Genomic DNA, 15,532 nt, shown 5'->3' with positions numbered 1-15,532 from the left:
GAAGACAAATTGGTCAGATGACACTTTCAAAAACAGGAAGCTTGCTAGGTCAACCTTGCCTGCTTTCTGGAAAACATGGAGTTTGTGTGTGGAATGACCAGCTGTAGAAGGAGCATCTGACCAAAATGCTGAAACAGTGAGTAACTTTGAATGTGACTTTTATGAAGTGTCTCAGAGGGAGACTGAGCTTTAGTGAAGAGTTTAGCCGAAATGGTTTTGGAAACTGGTAAGGAGCTTAGTTGCCTGGTTTTGTTAGTGAGGGACTATTGAGGAGCTCAGGATTTTGTGAGATTTTCAGTGCTATAAATAAAGAGTGTTCGGTCTGTACCTTGCAGCTGTGCTTTGTGTCTCTTTTAGATACTGATATGGCTTTCCCAGCTGGTGATACACATATTTGCTTTATCACTTAAATGCTTTGTTGCAATATATATATATAGGATTTTAGATTCTTTCTTCAATGCCTTCTTTCATTTAAATTATAACAAAAAATCTCTCCAAGATCACAATCTAAACTGGCTTTGCCAAGTCTGCATTTTACTCTGTGACCTCCTGCCTGTGATCTGTTTTCCATTTATTCTCCTTTTGTTTTCTTTTTAACCTTTTGTACAACTCTGTTGGTTTACCTCGGGTCTTGTGTTCACTGTCTTCCTTCTTGGTCTGTCCATAAACATTTTTTCCCCCCAGGCTTCAGCTATAGCAGTGTTTTTTTTACCTGTTTTGAAATAGCACAACAGTTATAATACAGGACAGCCTTTGATACAGGGCAGTTTTACCTCATTTAATACCATTCATTCACTTAGCTTCAGGTCATCTCATAGTTCAATTCTACCTCAGGATTATATAAATAGGTGTTAACATCTAGCAAAGCAAAGCAGTTGTATCATATTGACCTATCGTCTGCAAGCCATCCTTTACAGCAGGTGTGCCTGCTAGCTACTTGATTATCTTGTATAGGCTGTATAGTAACTTGATTACCTTGTATAGGCAACTTGTATAGGCTGTGTCACCATTTTAGGTGCTGGCATTCTCATGTGGCCATCTTTATGCATGCAAAGGAGTCTATAAAGTCTGTACTGTGCCTCAGGGATGACACCCCCTAGTGGCATTACAGTAGTACATTGTCTACAGGTATCTAAAGCTCTTTAAATTATATTTGCTTCTTCCACATTGTTTGCTATTTCTCCAAATTTAATGTAAAAGAGCAGTGTCCAAGTACATATCCCTGTGTTAATCCACAAATAAACTTTCTTGACTGGTCTTCACCTTTTTAACAACTGTACTGTTGTAGATCTTGTTTCCTTGAGTACAATACATGTATTATTCAGAAGCCATTGATGCAACTCTTCCAACAGTCACTTAAGACAGGAGTAGTACCCAGGGACTGGGAAACAATCATCATGATCTTAGAAAAGATTAGCCTTGCCTAAACATCCTGAACATCCTTGAGTGGTTGAGTCAGAGACCCTGACCTAATCCAATTAAAAATCTGTGGAATGACTTAGAGGTTCAGTCCATCAGCAGTGTCCTCTCAGTTGGACTGAGCTGGAACAGTCCTGTAAGGAGGAATGGGCAGACGTTGGTACAGACCTATCCAGAACAGAATGATATGACTGTAACTCAAGCAAATGGTGCTGCCACCAAGTACTAACTCAGGGGCGTGTTCACTTATCCAACTCATTTTTCTAAATTCTCATTTGGAATTACTTTTCCAAAGTAGAGTGTTTGGTTTTCAGATTGGTGATTTTTTGCAACGTGTAAATAAAGGTAAAATAAAATATGTCTTGATTTCAGTCTGTTAGAATTCTACAGTATATACAATTTGCCAAAATAAAGGAAACGCCAACATGAGCATCTTAACAGGGCTCTGGGCCTCCATTAACCACCAGAACAGCTTTAATGTTCCTTGGCATAGATTCTACAAGTGTCTGGGACATTCTTCCATGAGAAATTAGATCATTTGATGTTTTGTTGATGGTGGTGGGGAAAATGGTGTCTCAAGCTTCTCTCCATGAGATCTGGTGACTGGGATGGCCATGGCATACAGAGTGCAGCATTTTCATGCACATCAAACCCTTCAGTGACCCAGGGATTGGAGCGTGGTCATCCTGGAAGTGTCCACTCCCATCAGGATAGAAATGCTTCAGCAGTGGACTGATCGATCAGGATGGCTTCCTTGCCCTCTAAGGGGTTAAGTGGACCTAAACTGTGCCCCCTTCACCGTGGGGAAACAAGTACTTGAGCCTGTAGTCGGATTTTGGTGTGCCCAACATGTACTCATCCACTTGTTGAGATCAGGGTGAAGAAAAATTAATCTGCCCTTATGACTTTTTCCACTGCTCAGTAGACCACTGCCCATTTTCAATTTTAGGCACAATGTGGTTTTTGCACTGCATCCCAAACATTGCATCCTTTCTCTGTGAAGTTCGACAGACCATACAGTCTCACACCACTCGTTTATGACACCTTTACCTCAGACTCCCATGCCAACATCACCTCAGCCACTGTTTCTCATGAAACATCAGCATGTTCAGCATTGAAGCCCCTGCTAAACATGCCCCAACAATCAGCCCCTCTCTCACAGTCACTGAGATCTCTTGTTCTAACCATTGTAGCCAAAATAATGGGTAGGTGGGCCTGTCACGATTCGCACTCGGGCATGTAAGCACTCCTACATTCCCACAAACTCTTCTCTCCCTAAACATCCATGCACCAATCTACTCAGCACTATTTAAACCCTCACTAGTCCTCCCTTCCTTGCTCATGATTGAGGTCTCCTCACTGAGCTCCGTATTCGGATGTTCCCAACCCTACTTTGCTTGTTACTAGACACCAGGTATTTCGACTATGCTTCTCCTCAACTAGGACTTCGCCTCCCGATTTGGTACCTTTGAACTCTCAATACCTTCCTGGATTTTGACCCCAGCTCCTGTTCTCGACAATGTCTTCGCCTCCCGATCTGGTACCTTCGAACTCAAGGAACCTTTCTGGATTTTGACCTCCTAGCCTAGTCCTCGACCACGCCTTCGCCTCCCGTCTCAACACTGAACCGTCTATATCAGAAGTACCTCTCATAGGATCCCAATCCACTGAAGTCCGGTTCTCCGTGGCACCTGCCCAGCATTTTTATCCAGGACCCTAAGAATGCTGGGATGTCAATTGCCTAATTCAATCAGGAACTACTCTTGTGTGGAAGGACCTGCTTTCAAGATACAGTACTTTGTATCCCTCATTTACTTACGTGTTTCCTGTATTTTGGGAGTTAGCTGTTTTATTCCAATGTACAAGGATTGAAGACGACATCAAATGTTTATTGGATTACTTTAAATGCACATAAAAGAAAAATGTAAATGAATACCTTACACATATATAGACACCATAGACAGCATGGTGGACTGTGTCACTGACTATATTAACTTCTGCGTAGACAACACCATCCCCACCAAAGACGTACACTGCTTTTCAAATAACAAACCCTGGATCACCAGCGACCTGAAGGCTCTTCTGAATGACAAGAAGAGAGCCTTTAGGAGGGGAGATAAGGAAGAGGTCAAGCGTGTACAGAGGGAGCTAAAGCAGAAGTTAAGAGAGAGCAAGGATGCCTACAGGAGGAAGGTAGAGGACAAGCTGCAAAGGAATAGGGTGAGAGATGTATGGAGCAGCATGAGAGAGATCACTGGCTTCAAACAGGCTGGGGTTGCAACAGAAGGGAACCTGGAGATGGCCAACAAGTTGAACCAGTTCTTTAACAGGTTTGATTCTGGGTCCTCTGTGGCGCAACACCCATCCCCCCACAGCCACACGCTCCCTAACCCTTCACAGCTGCAACTGCCCAACACCTCCTCCATCCCCCCACAAACATGGCCGCCTACAGCTACAACCCCCGACGGCTGCTCACCCACCCATCCCCCACAGCTGCCACTCTCCAACACCTCCGCCATTAACACCTCCGGCACTGAAAGCACTATGAGCATCATCCCCCGGGCCAGGCTGACCATCACAGCTGACCAGGTGAAGAAGGAGCTGAAGAGGCTGCACGGGGGTAAGGCCACAGGACCAGATAACATCTGTCCCAGAGTTCTGAGGGCCTGTGCTGATCAGCTGAGCGGAGTGCTCCAGCGACTGTTCAACCTGAGCCTGCGCTTGGAGAGAGTCCCGGTGCTCTGGAAGACATCATGCCTGGTCCCGGTACCAAAGAAAGGGCGCCCCTCTGTCCTCAACGACTACAGACCAGTTGCACTGACTTCTCACATCATGAAGACACTGGAGAGGCTGGTCTTATCCCACCTGAGACCCATGGTCAGCTCATCACTGGACACCCTACAGTTTGCCTACCAGCCCAGTGTTGGTGTGGAGGATGCGATCATCTACATGCTGCAAAGGGCCTACTCACACCTGGACAGGGCTGGCAACACTGTAAGGATCACGTTTTTCGACTTCTCCAGTGCCTTCAATACCATCCAGCCCTTACTTCTAAGGAGGAAGCTGGAGGAGATGCAAGTCGATGCCTCCATGACCTCGTGGATCACTGACTACCTGACGGGCAGACCACAGTCTGTGAGACTTCAGAACTGCGTGTCTGAACTGGTAGTGAGTAACACAGGGGCACCTCAAGGGACAGTTCTTTCTCCATTCCTCTTCACCCTCTATACTTCGGACTTTAAGTACAACTCAAAGTCATGCCACCTGCAAAAGTTCTCAGATGACTCTGCAATTGTGGGATGTATCAAGGGTGAGCAGGAGGAGGAGTACAGAGGACTGGTCAGCAGCTTTGTGGAGTGGTGTGGGGTGAACCACTTGGAACTGAATGTTACAAAGACAAAGGAACTGGTGGTAGATTTCAGGAGGAAAAAGGTCAAACCTACTCCTGTCTACATCCATGGGAGTGGCGTGGAGATGGTGGACTCGTACAAGTACCTGGGAGTGCACATCGACGATAGACTGGAATGGTCTAAGAACATCGAGGCCATCTATAAGAACGGACAGAGCCGACTTTACTTCTTGAGGAGGCTCAGGTCCTTCAATGTGTGTAGTAAGATGCTACACATGTTTTATCAGTCGGTGGTAGCGAGTGCCATTTTCTACGCAGTGGTGTGCTGGGGCTCTGGGATTAGAGCAGTAGATTCCAAAAGGCTGAACAAGCTCATCAGGAGAGCGAGCTCTGTCATTGGGTCTGACCTGGACCCCTTGGAGGTAGTGGCTGAGAGGAGAATGATGTCCAAACTGGAGGCCATCATGGACAACTTCTCCCATCCCCTCTATGACAGGCTTGCAGGAATGAAGAGCACGTTCAGCAATAGACTGATTCATCCACGGTGCGACAGGGAGCGCTACAGGAGGTCATTCTTGCCATCTGCCATAAGACTGTACAACGCATCCACCTTGCGTCTTGGCAGAGGCAACAGCGACAGTGACCTGTTTCTGGACTAAACGCATATACACATATACTGCTACATCTGTTCTCTTTCTTTTTCTTTTTCTTTTTCCCGTTTACAACCACTTTTGTGCAATATATGCCAGGGACCTGTGCAATACATTTATATTTATATTTATATCTATGGTTACATCTATATTTATATTCATACGTGTGATACGATTTTCTGTGTACTGTTCTGTTCTAGTTTCCTCTTGTGTGTCCGGACTGTGAGTAACTCTTGTATTGTATTGTATGTATTGTACTATTAGTATATAATTCGTTACACTGTGGCTGTGTTGTGTGTGTTAAGCTGCTGTTGCACTGCAATTTCCCTCACGGGATCAATAAAGTATCTATCTATCTATATTAAATCATATTTCATCACAAAGGAAAGATTACATCGTGGTAAAGTGTATACAGTATGTAAGTGTAGATCATGGTAAAGTTTACACGTGAAATATTTGGATGTAGATTACAACTTCCAAAAGTGCTCTTTGAACACTCCAATTGTTCCAAACTAAGTGTATTAACAGAGGCATTCGCTGCCTTCCCTTCTGCTCTAAACAGAAAGAAAACTGCAATATTGTGAATAACTTTCCTGTATTGTTTATGCGGCCAGGCACGTCCTCATACAGCAAAGGTCTGGGCATACACTCCCCAAACAGCTTAATACATCAGGAGCCAGAGCCAAACTGGCACGAACGAGTGATATGAGTCACTAAGCGGTTTGCAGGGGAACACGACGGAGCTGCGTCTAGCCGAAATTGCACCAGTTGCGGATTTTCCTTAGTATTTAAGTGCGAAAGGGCCGCGATTAATATTATCATTGATATTATCTTGGAAACTCGAACGTTACAGAGAGCTACGAAACCGTGATTCAATATAAGATCTTTGTATCTCTGCGCATTCTCATATTTGGATCCCACAGTCTGTTTCAGACGGTCAGGAACCGAAGACTGCACGATAGCAAGGACGCCAGGTAACTATTTCTGAATTTATTAAGTATGGTGACGGGACTTGGACCGCGGTAAAATTAGCTCGAACTTCGGTATTCATTTTGGAACGTCAATAGCGTTTTCACGAAGAGTTATGAAAACACTTGCACTGTGTATAAGATGATTTGTGAATGTTTTCCCAGCCTTCACTTCGTCGTTTTTTCGCCATTTCTTTTGCCAACACACTAATATTCTGTTGTCAATACCTTTGCAAGGAAAACGTACAAAACCTTCAAACCAAACTAATTTAAAGACCGCGATTTGTGAATTTTTTCGCAGCCTTTACATAAACTTAGCAGGAAGCTAATTGTCTTTTTTAAAAAACCTTAGCATTTTGATTGATGCGCAATTACGCACCAATTGGAATACTGCAGGACCGCTCTGTACACAATGTAACGCAACGGGGGCTCAGGCGGGCGCCTTTGCCGCATTAGGTCGGCCCCCCACCGTCGGGGGCTCGAACCCGGGACTCCCGCGTCACTCTGCAGCGACCCAGCATGGTGAGCCAAAGCGAGATCTCTCTACAGCCGACTAGCTGTAGTCCTGCTATCACAGGGAAGGGCGGTGACGTCACCTGCTCTGGTACGCCGGCTCTTACACAGTGCCTGTCGGCCGTAAGCGTTACAATAAGTTCACAATGCGAGAAATACTGCTCGATAGGTGTTCACGCGAACCACCGGCATATGACCATAGGAAGCAGAACAACAGAGACAAACTCAATTAGTCTCCAATTATCCAGCCTGTAATGCGTGGGATTAGTTTGTTTTATTTCTGACGCTATTTACTCAAGAAGAGCATCCCCCTATCCCAGTGTAATGCGTGTCTAATGGTGTCTTATTCAAAAAGTCTTTAAAAAATAAAGAAATATTTCACAAATCAAAGCAAGACCGTGAAAGATCAGTCTTCTGATTAAAACATTCGGTTTGAACATCATGGGTGCTGTTTTTAAAAAGCTGTTGATTACAGAAGAGTACATATTGTAACGCCCTCGCCTGGTGGTGAGGAGAAAGCGCCCCTAGGCGCTCATAGTACCGCTGGGCAGGCTGGGAGTTGAAGCCGGGGAGAGTCTGAGGGTCAGCACGATGACCAGCGGCTGACCCTACCTGTGTAAATAATGTCATAGTAGTTCTAGTATCCTGTGTAGTCTTATAAGTGTATAGCGTCTTGTTAAGTAATTACCACCCTAAAGATTGTACGTGTTCCGTCAGTCTCCTCATGTGTGTGTGTATCCTGTGTTTGGTTTGGTGGTTGTTAAAGAATAAAGCTATCGTTTAGTTCGTTAATCGCGTCTCTACTGGTCCTTTGTTCTGAGAAGAACCTGTAAACGTTACAATATGTTTCCTGCTGTCAGCAGTATTGCATATGTAGTTGACCCTTACCTGAATGAGAACTGGACATCAAAAAAGGGTTTCAGAAATAAAAGGGTTTCACAGTGGTCCCTCAGTGTTTCAGTCGGTGCGCAATTGCGTAAATACGCGGTCTTTAAAATGCATTTAGTTTGAAGGCTTTATGTGTTGCAATTGCGATTTAGTATCTCAGAATTCCGACTTTATATCTCGCAATTGCCACTTAAAAACTCAGAATTCCGACTTAGAAACTCAGAATTCCGACTTTATATCTTGCAATTGCGACTTTTATCTCACATTTGCGACTTCGAAATAGCCCACATTTCATTGTCTGTCCTTTTGTTATTGTAACGGATTCGGGTTCTAGGGCTTGTACCTTCCCCGCTCCCACTCTGCTTCGTGCCTCCCTGCATTGGCTCGAACCCAGGTCTTGCCAGCTGAGCTAAAGAACACTTTCTTTAGCCCCGGCGGCCAGCATCCCTGTTATGCACAGGGGAGGGCAGTGCCGTCACCACACTGCAACCATATCGTGCAACCTGTATGTCAGCCATTCCGTTACACTATATTCATGAATCGTACAGGATCATGGGATCTATAGGCCTGAAGACGTGTCTTGTACAGTGCCCTGATAAAAATCAAATTAATTACACTCATTTTTATGGAATCCCATTTCCGCCAGTGAGGCTTCCACAGTTTTATAAAAGCTGAAACGTATACTTTTTACATATTTCCATTGTATGTCCTTTTTTACTTAAAAAAAGAAGGTCTTCTTTAGCTCAGCTGGCAATTCTGAGTTTTCACGTCTAATTCTGAGTTTTTGCTTCGCTAAATAAATGGCTTATATGGCTAATAAAGTGATCTGATCTTATCTTAGTCGGCCTTAGGTTGTGAATGATACACGATTATAACACTGATAGTAACACTGGTCCTGAAGGGTTGGCTGCTTCTGGGTTTATTCCTCACTGAGTTCTAATTACTACTGTTCCATGCTGTGACTCCTTGAGGATTGTTTGTCACCTTTGTATCTTGGAGGACTGCCGCCCTCATGGATCAGGGTGAATCACTGCCATTAATCAAGTTTCAGTGATTTCTCTTAGTTTCTGCTTGTTATTTACACTACTTCTTATTTTCTCTATGTCAATAAATATTGTGTTGCTTGTTATGCAAATAGACATACAATTATGGCAAACTGTAATAAAGCTTATGAGAAAAGTATTTATTAGCAATCACACTGGAGATGCAGACCTTCTTGTGGTGGCTAGTTTGTGTAGTAGTATGTAGTTCTGTCTCTATACTTGATAACACTGAATTTAGACAGAGAAACTACCTCTTTACTTGTTGGTTTATGTTTTTTCCTCAGACAAGATGGTGCTTTGCTGTGGGCTTGTGACTCTGCAAAAAGACCCAGGTAAAAACCAGAGAATTTAATTGGATTGGCCCCCATGTCTCTCTGTGACAGTAACACAGTGGATGAATTTCCTTTATTTTACTTCTCTGTCAGTCTCACTGTTTGGACCCCATTCTCTTTCAGTGTGGGACAGGAACCAGGTGTCACGATCGTAATCCTTCCTCTTAAAGAGCTCCGTCTCTTTCACATTTTAGTTGATTATGTCCACCTGCCTCCTATCCTGCCCCTCCTTATTTAAACCAGACACTCACTTTATTCCGGGCTCTACACTGGAAGACGGACGCCCGGAGGCCCGCCTACCATCAAGTCGCCCTACGCCCGCAGCTTGAGGGCACAGGCCTCCTATCAGTGTCCTGACCCTGCTGAGTCCAGGGCTCAGAGTGCCTGGTCCCGTCATCCTGTTTTTATTTCCCAGTCCCTGTATCGGATCTCGTACTGGCTTTTAAGTCTGTTTTGTCCTGTCTCGGCTGGATCACCCCATTTTGGGCTTTTGGACTTTGCCCCAGATTTTCCCCCTGGACTCCCTTGGACTTGTTCGCCCTGGCCACCCGAGCACCAGCTCACCATCGTCACGGCCCCTTGTCTGTCAACCCCTCCTGATCCTCATTGTCTCCTCCCCATTGTCCTTTTTCACTCACTTCTAGATTATAACGTCTGCACAGGGTCCAGAACTATGCTTCGTTACACCAGGCCAGGGCGGACTCAAGGTCTGCAGGCACAAAAACGTTGCAACAGAAAGTCCATGAGGCTTTATATACAGTATGTTTTCTCAGGCAATTCAATAACAAAGTCAACTTAAAGAACAGCCCACCCCCATCCTGTCTGTACACACCCTTTTTATAGCAAAAGATTAATTGAATCAATGTGACAGTGTGTGTTTCTAAAAACTCGTACCAGTTAAATAAATGCCTAATTATTCCCTTCAGTGTCCAGTTACATGTAATTTAGAAGCCATATGGCTCTCTCTTTGAGTTGGCCCAACACAGTGTTAATGTGTATGTAACCCCCTCTCTCTGCTCTGTAGCTGTTAGTCTGTGCGTTAGCATCTCTCTGTCTCTGTGTCAGTATGTGTATTAAGCTCTGTAAGTACAAGTAATGAGGTCCATGAACTCAGTATTTGGTAGTAGCACTTTGGTCAGTAATTACTGCGCTTTATAGTCCTTTTTGTCTAAGTCTCTCCACCATCTTTGGTGCAATTTATGCCCCTTCTAGTAACATTTGCTCAAGCTCTCTCACGTTTCATGGGAATTGCTTGTGGACAGCAGTTTTTCCACAAATTCTCAAATGGATGGAAGTCAGGACTTTGCCTGGGCCACCCAAGGAAATCACTTTCTTATTCTTAAGCCATTCCAGTGTAGTTTAGGATCATTGTCCAGCTCAAAGATGTCACGTCCTCTACAGCTCTGTCCTGTTCCTAGTTTCCCTGTGCTTTGCTTGTCCTTCCGGTGTGTCTTTGTTTGGGGCTATATATTTCGTGCTCACCCTTTCCTCCTCGCTCAGCATTGAGGGTCCGGATATCTTGGAGACCCGCCCAGCACCAGGTCGTCTCCTCCACGGCCTGAGGGCATAGGTTTCTACTCGACATCGTCTGACCGGCTGAGCCTGGGCTAATCCCTGTTTCACCGCTACGCATAGGGTCTTTTTTCGCTCTCCTGCCTTGTCCCTTCTGACATCCGTGACAAAAGGTGCATTCTCTTCCCAATTTTAATAATAGTAATCACTTACACTTATATAGCAGGGAATTATTAGGAGGCCATGATTGGTAAGGGCCAATGGGAAACTTGGCCAGGACGCCGGGGTTACACCCCTACTCTTTTTGAGAAACACCCTGGGATTTTTAATGACCACAGAGAGTCAGGACCTCAGTTTTTCTGTCTCATCCAAAGCCTGTTTACAGTATAGTGTCCCCATCACTATACTAAGGCATTAGGACCCACATGGACTGCAGGGTGAGCACCCCCTGCTGGCCCCATTAACACATCTTCCAGCAACGACCTTAGTTTTTTAGCCAGGTGGTCTCCCATCCAGGTACTGGCCAGGCTCACACCTGCTGAGCTTCAGTGGGCTGTCAGTTGTGAGTTACACAGTGATATGGCTGCTGGTTTTAGTCTTGGTAGACTCTACTGCCCCATAACAGTGTTGCCACAATCATGTTTGTCAGTAGGGATGAGGCACCAGATGAAATACTTTCAAATTTAGACCAAGAAGTTTCAGTTTGATCTCATCTGATCTTCACATAACAATCTACACTGTGCAACAAAAAAAGGTACAACTAGGAAGATGGGAAAGCTGGTAAATATTTACAGGCTTGGGATATTAATAATGTTAGATGTGCCAAGAGCAGAGACAATGTTTCTCCAGATAATATAAATGCATGCAGATACACTGTCCTCAGGACATATATAATACTGTTAAAATTATATGACAGAGAAATTGTTAGGTCCAAGTATTTGCTTCAGAAAAACAGCTGAGCTTCTGAGCTTCTAAAAATTAATACTGTTTTTGAACAAACACAGCAAAATCCTAAAACAGTGCAAGGTGTGAGTAATAAAAGGAAAGCAGTAGTTCTAAAGAGATGAGTCATTATCAGTTCATATAAAGGCTTCAGCCAAACTCAGGTACTTCCTAACTAAACAATTTAGGGTTATAAATCTTTGTCTTTCCTGTTGAACACTTCTCTGCTGTTCCTAAACCAGCATGTTATCTGGAGATCTTACTTTCCATGGGTGAGCTACGACTTGCCCCTAATAAAGTAATTGATCAGTTGCCGTAACAAGCCAGCGTTGCACCTGGACCCTCTCATATTTAGTCCATCAAGAATGAACCTTAAACAGTCAAACCAACCAGCTAATCATTTAATTTGTATATGTGGCGATTGCTACATATAATTCCCCTTCCCCCAAGAGAGGTACAGGGAGCTTGAGCTAGAAATATAACTTTAACCGCATTACAATAATTTTATTAATTTTGCCTGTTGGGTTACACAATTTTTCACTACAAACATTGCTCGTACGGACCATTTTGATGCATTTTGATCATCCAGGTGGGGCTGCACATTTGTGGTGTTGGAGGGGAGTCCCCATTACCTGTAAAGCGCTTTGAGTGGAGTGTCCAGAAAAGCGCTATATAAGTGTGAGCAATTATTATTAATTATTATCTGGTGCATTCAAGATCAGATGAGTCTGGGCACAAGCCAAAACTCCTCCAGGAACTAAACACTTCCTACAGAGGTCTTGGGACATGGCTTGTCTTGACCTGGCTGCACCCACTCTTAAGCTCAGTTTGCAAACTTGTCCTGACATTCAAGGGCCGACTACTGCGGTGGATAGGACAAAGGTTATGAAAAAACGAAAAATGAAAAAAGCGGTCACAGTTTTTATAGTTCAGATAACTTTCTGTTGAATTGGACTCAATATGATAGATCATTGTAAGCTTCTGGGTTAATCCTTCATTCTTACAAAAATCTAATAGGCACTGCCAGGTAAGTAGCTGCCTTATAACAGTTTCTGGGTGGTACAATGCACATTCATTTCTTGATATTTTTATATGCTTTTGATCAGTGCTTTTCAATGACTTTTTTCCCTGAGTTACAAGTTTGTTTTATATTTTCTGTTTACTTCTTTTTTTTTTCTTTGAAAGTGTGGAGGAGGTAACATAATTGAATTGCTCCTTCGAAGGGTCATGACAAAATGGGAAAAACTGTGCATGAGTCTGAATACTTTTGCAAGGCACTATGTATTTATCCATCTCCCTTTCTTTCTCTGCGAGTGTCAGTATTCATGTCTCCCTGTCAGTGTCAGGCAGAATATGCATATCAGCCACGCTCTCTCTGTGTCTCAGTGCCTCTGAAGTCGATATCAGTGGAGGTCCGTGTGCGGGGCTTTGTGGCAGATGTCTCCTCCACACTGCAATATAAGAACAAGGAGTCCAGTCCAGTGGAGGCTGTCTTTGTGTTTCCAATGGAAGGCAGCTCAGCTGTCTATCGCTTCACTGCCCGAATTGGGGGGGTGGAGATTGAGGCAGAGGTTCGAGATAAACAGGAGGTGAGCTTCATCTAGTCTCTGATCATTATTCGTCACATGTGTGTGATTTGAAATTTGATAACGCAGGCATTAGCTCTGCTTTAATTGAGTATTGGGCTAAGATACTGTGTCCCTGTAGCATGGTTGACTAGAATGGTAATGTAGCCAAACATACAGTAGCTGTCTGCCTAGTAAGTCATACAGCACATCGTTTATGTAGAGATAACACAGAAGGGGAGTCACCATGTTTCTCCTTCCACGTCTCTGTGCCTGATTTGCACTTTCGGACACTTGATCTGCACTTTAGCGTCAGTGTGGAGCTGTGTAGCAGTGAAGCTGCTGTGTGTCTCCCAGGCTCGGGAGCAGTACGACGATGCCTTGAGCTCCGGGCTGCAGGCCTTCCTCCTGGAGGAGAGCGACGAGAGCCCTGATGTGTTCCGGCTCAGCGTAGGCAGCCTGGCCCCGGGGGAGAGTGCCTCTGTCAGTCTGTTCTACGTCACCGAGCTGCCCGTGCAGGAGGACGCGGCTCTGCGGTTCTGTCTGCCTGCTGTGCTCAACCCCCGCTACACTTCTGTGGGTAAGTTTACCTCACATATCTGCCTGGGACTCCTGAGTGGCTCCTGCAATAAGAGAGTAACAGGAGGACTCTGCTCTGGTACAGTCTTAAAATGTACTTCCTTGGTACTAAAGTTGACATTTATATTTGGATGAAAAAAGAACATTATTTCATAAAATATATCTTTTATTAAGTTCTTTTGAAAACACTGTGCGCATTGTGTTCAAAGTACTGCGAGGTGTTAATAATTCATGTAAACTCCAGTGCTATTGTCCTTTAAAAACAAAATGACTACAGTTAAGGATAATCAAAAGACTCAATAAGGAATGGAAAGGGATGTGGAGCTTCCTGGAGGCACACACTATGCTGGCCTTCATTACAGCAGAACTGCTTTACCTAATGAGTCCTTAATTGAACTAACAGGTTGCTTAAGTTGCAAAAGTTTGGTATTTTATGTTACATTTAAAATTTAATAATTAAAAGGCAATATCCAACATGTTACAACAAAAGCTGAAAACATTCACACAGTTCAGATTTATCCTGTTATTAAGTCTGTTAATTGTATAACTGAGAATTGAATGAAAACCAGCAGGCAGTGGACAGTTCAATACCAGTTCTATAGAATTGTACATTAATATTTGTCTGGCTTTTTATATTCCAATATGCTGCCTCTTGAGATGTCTGTGCCAGGTTATTGCTCTGACCCTCTGTCTTTATCCTGCTATGTTCCTCTGTTAGGCAGTGCCAGTATAACAGCAGATTTGCCCTGTGCTTCTGGGGGATCTGTGCCTTACAGCCTGTCTCTCAGTGCCCATATCGCCTCCCCCAGTGCCATTGACAGGGTGCAGTGCAGCTGCCCAATCAGCCCACTGGAATACCTTACCCAGGACAAGACCCAGGCCAAGGTATGCACTGCTCTGTCAGCCAGACTTGGGATATGAATATGGGTTTGGTTTGCTCTGTTTAATACTATCTTTTTTACTATCTCTGCAGCTCAGTCTGTCTCCAGGTCATAAGTTTGATCGGGATATGGAGCTGTTGGTCTACTATTGTCATGCCCACCAGCCTACTGCCATCCTCGAGGCTGGGTTACCATTTGCTCCTCCTGGTAAGGATGTCCCCTGATTGGAATAGCAGGCAGTAACACTTAATGCTTTTAAGACTCTTGGGTATCATAAGTGTGGTTGGGCCTCTCTCTGTTTTCACATGAATCTGCAATGTGTTAGCAAGGACATCTCTACCGACAAGACAGATCCCATCTGGACAAACCAGGCACCAATCCTCTCGGCACAAGGATCTGCAAGGAAATCCAGAAGGTAGAATTGTATGGAGAGCAAGCAAAGATAACTGCAAATTAATTTACATGGAGAACAAAGGCCAAGGAAGAAACAAAGAGGAAAAACATAAAAGTGTTAGGAATATCAGAAACCAGATAATAAGAAAGAATAAACAACTTTAGAAAGCAACTATGATGCTAATGGAAACACAGAAACCTGGCTAATCAAAAGTGAAGGTGAGGAATATGACATTACTGATAGAATCTGTTCTGTGGACTCAGAAAAGGTAGAACAGTTGGCAGCGCAGTGTTATACAGTATATCAAAAAAGAGTATTCATGTTCAGCTAGAGGAATCAAGCGTCTCTGAATTTATGGGTCAGAATACTCAATAAACATTCAAAAAAGTAGTGTTAGGAGTATGCTCTGGGCCACCAAATGCTGGTGTTGATTATAATTCAATACTGTTTAATGAAACTAGGAATTTCTTTGCAAACAAAGTAATTTTCAAGCACTT

At 44.0% G+C, this 15,532-nt stretch overlaps 1 protein-coding gene across 8 annotated transcripts in view; it reads left to right on the top strand.

Annotated features, from left to right (window-relative positions):
* Positions 1-6,075: 6,075 nt before the first annotated feature.
* Positions 6,076-15,532, top strand: part of LOC148643338 (von Willebrand factor A domain-containing protein 5A-like) — a 69,703-nt gene continuing 60,246 nt past the window's right edge. For 4 of the 8 annotated variants that reach the window (XR_015929105.1, XR_015929106.1, XM_088616510.1 and 1 more), the window contains exons 1-7: positions 6,076-6,392; positions 9,115-9,162; positions 13,003-13,205; positions 13,539-13,761; positions 14,479-14,645; positions 14,734-14,848; positions 14,967-15,056. Coding sequence is in view for 6 of the 8 variants with exons in the window: in XM_088616510.1 (XP_088472636.1) it covers positions 9,120-9,162; positions 13,003-13,205; positions 13,539-13,761; positions 14,479-14,645; positions 14,734-14,848; positions 14,967-15,056 (841 nt within the window). In the remaining 2 variants the exon portion in view is untranslated. The remainder of the gene's footprint in view (positions 6,393-9,114; positions 9,163-13,002; positions 13,206-13,538; positions 13,762-14,478; positions 14,646-14,733; positions 14,849-14,966; positions 15,057-15,532) is intronic. The other 4 variants (XM_088616515.1, XM_088616514.1, XM_088616511.1 and 1 more) reach the window with 4 other exon arrangements.

This window comes from Lepisosteus platostomus, chromosome 22 (genome assembly GCF_059453375.1).
Source record: "Lepisosteus platostomus isolate fLepPlt1 chromosome 22, fLepPlt1.hap1, whole genome shotgun sequence".
Taxonomy (NCBI): domain Eukaryota; kingdom Metazoa; phylum Chordata; class Actinopteri; order Semionotiformes; family Lepisosteidae; genus Lepisosteus; species Lepisosteus platostomus.
The sequence above is the reverse complement of the archived record's forward strand: the minus strand, read 5'-3'. Positions and strand labels throughout refer to the sequence as shown.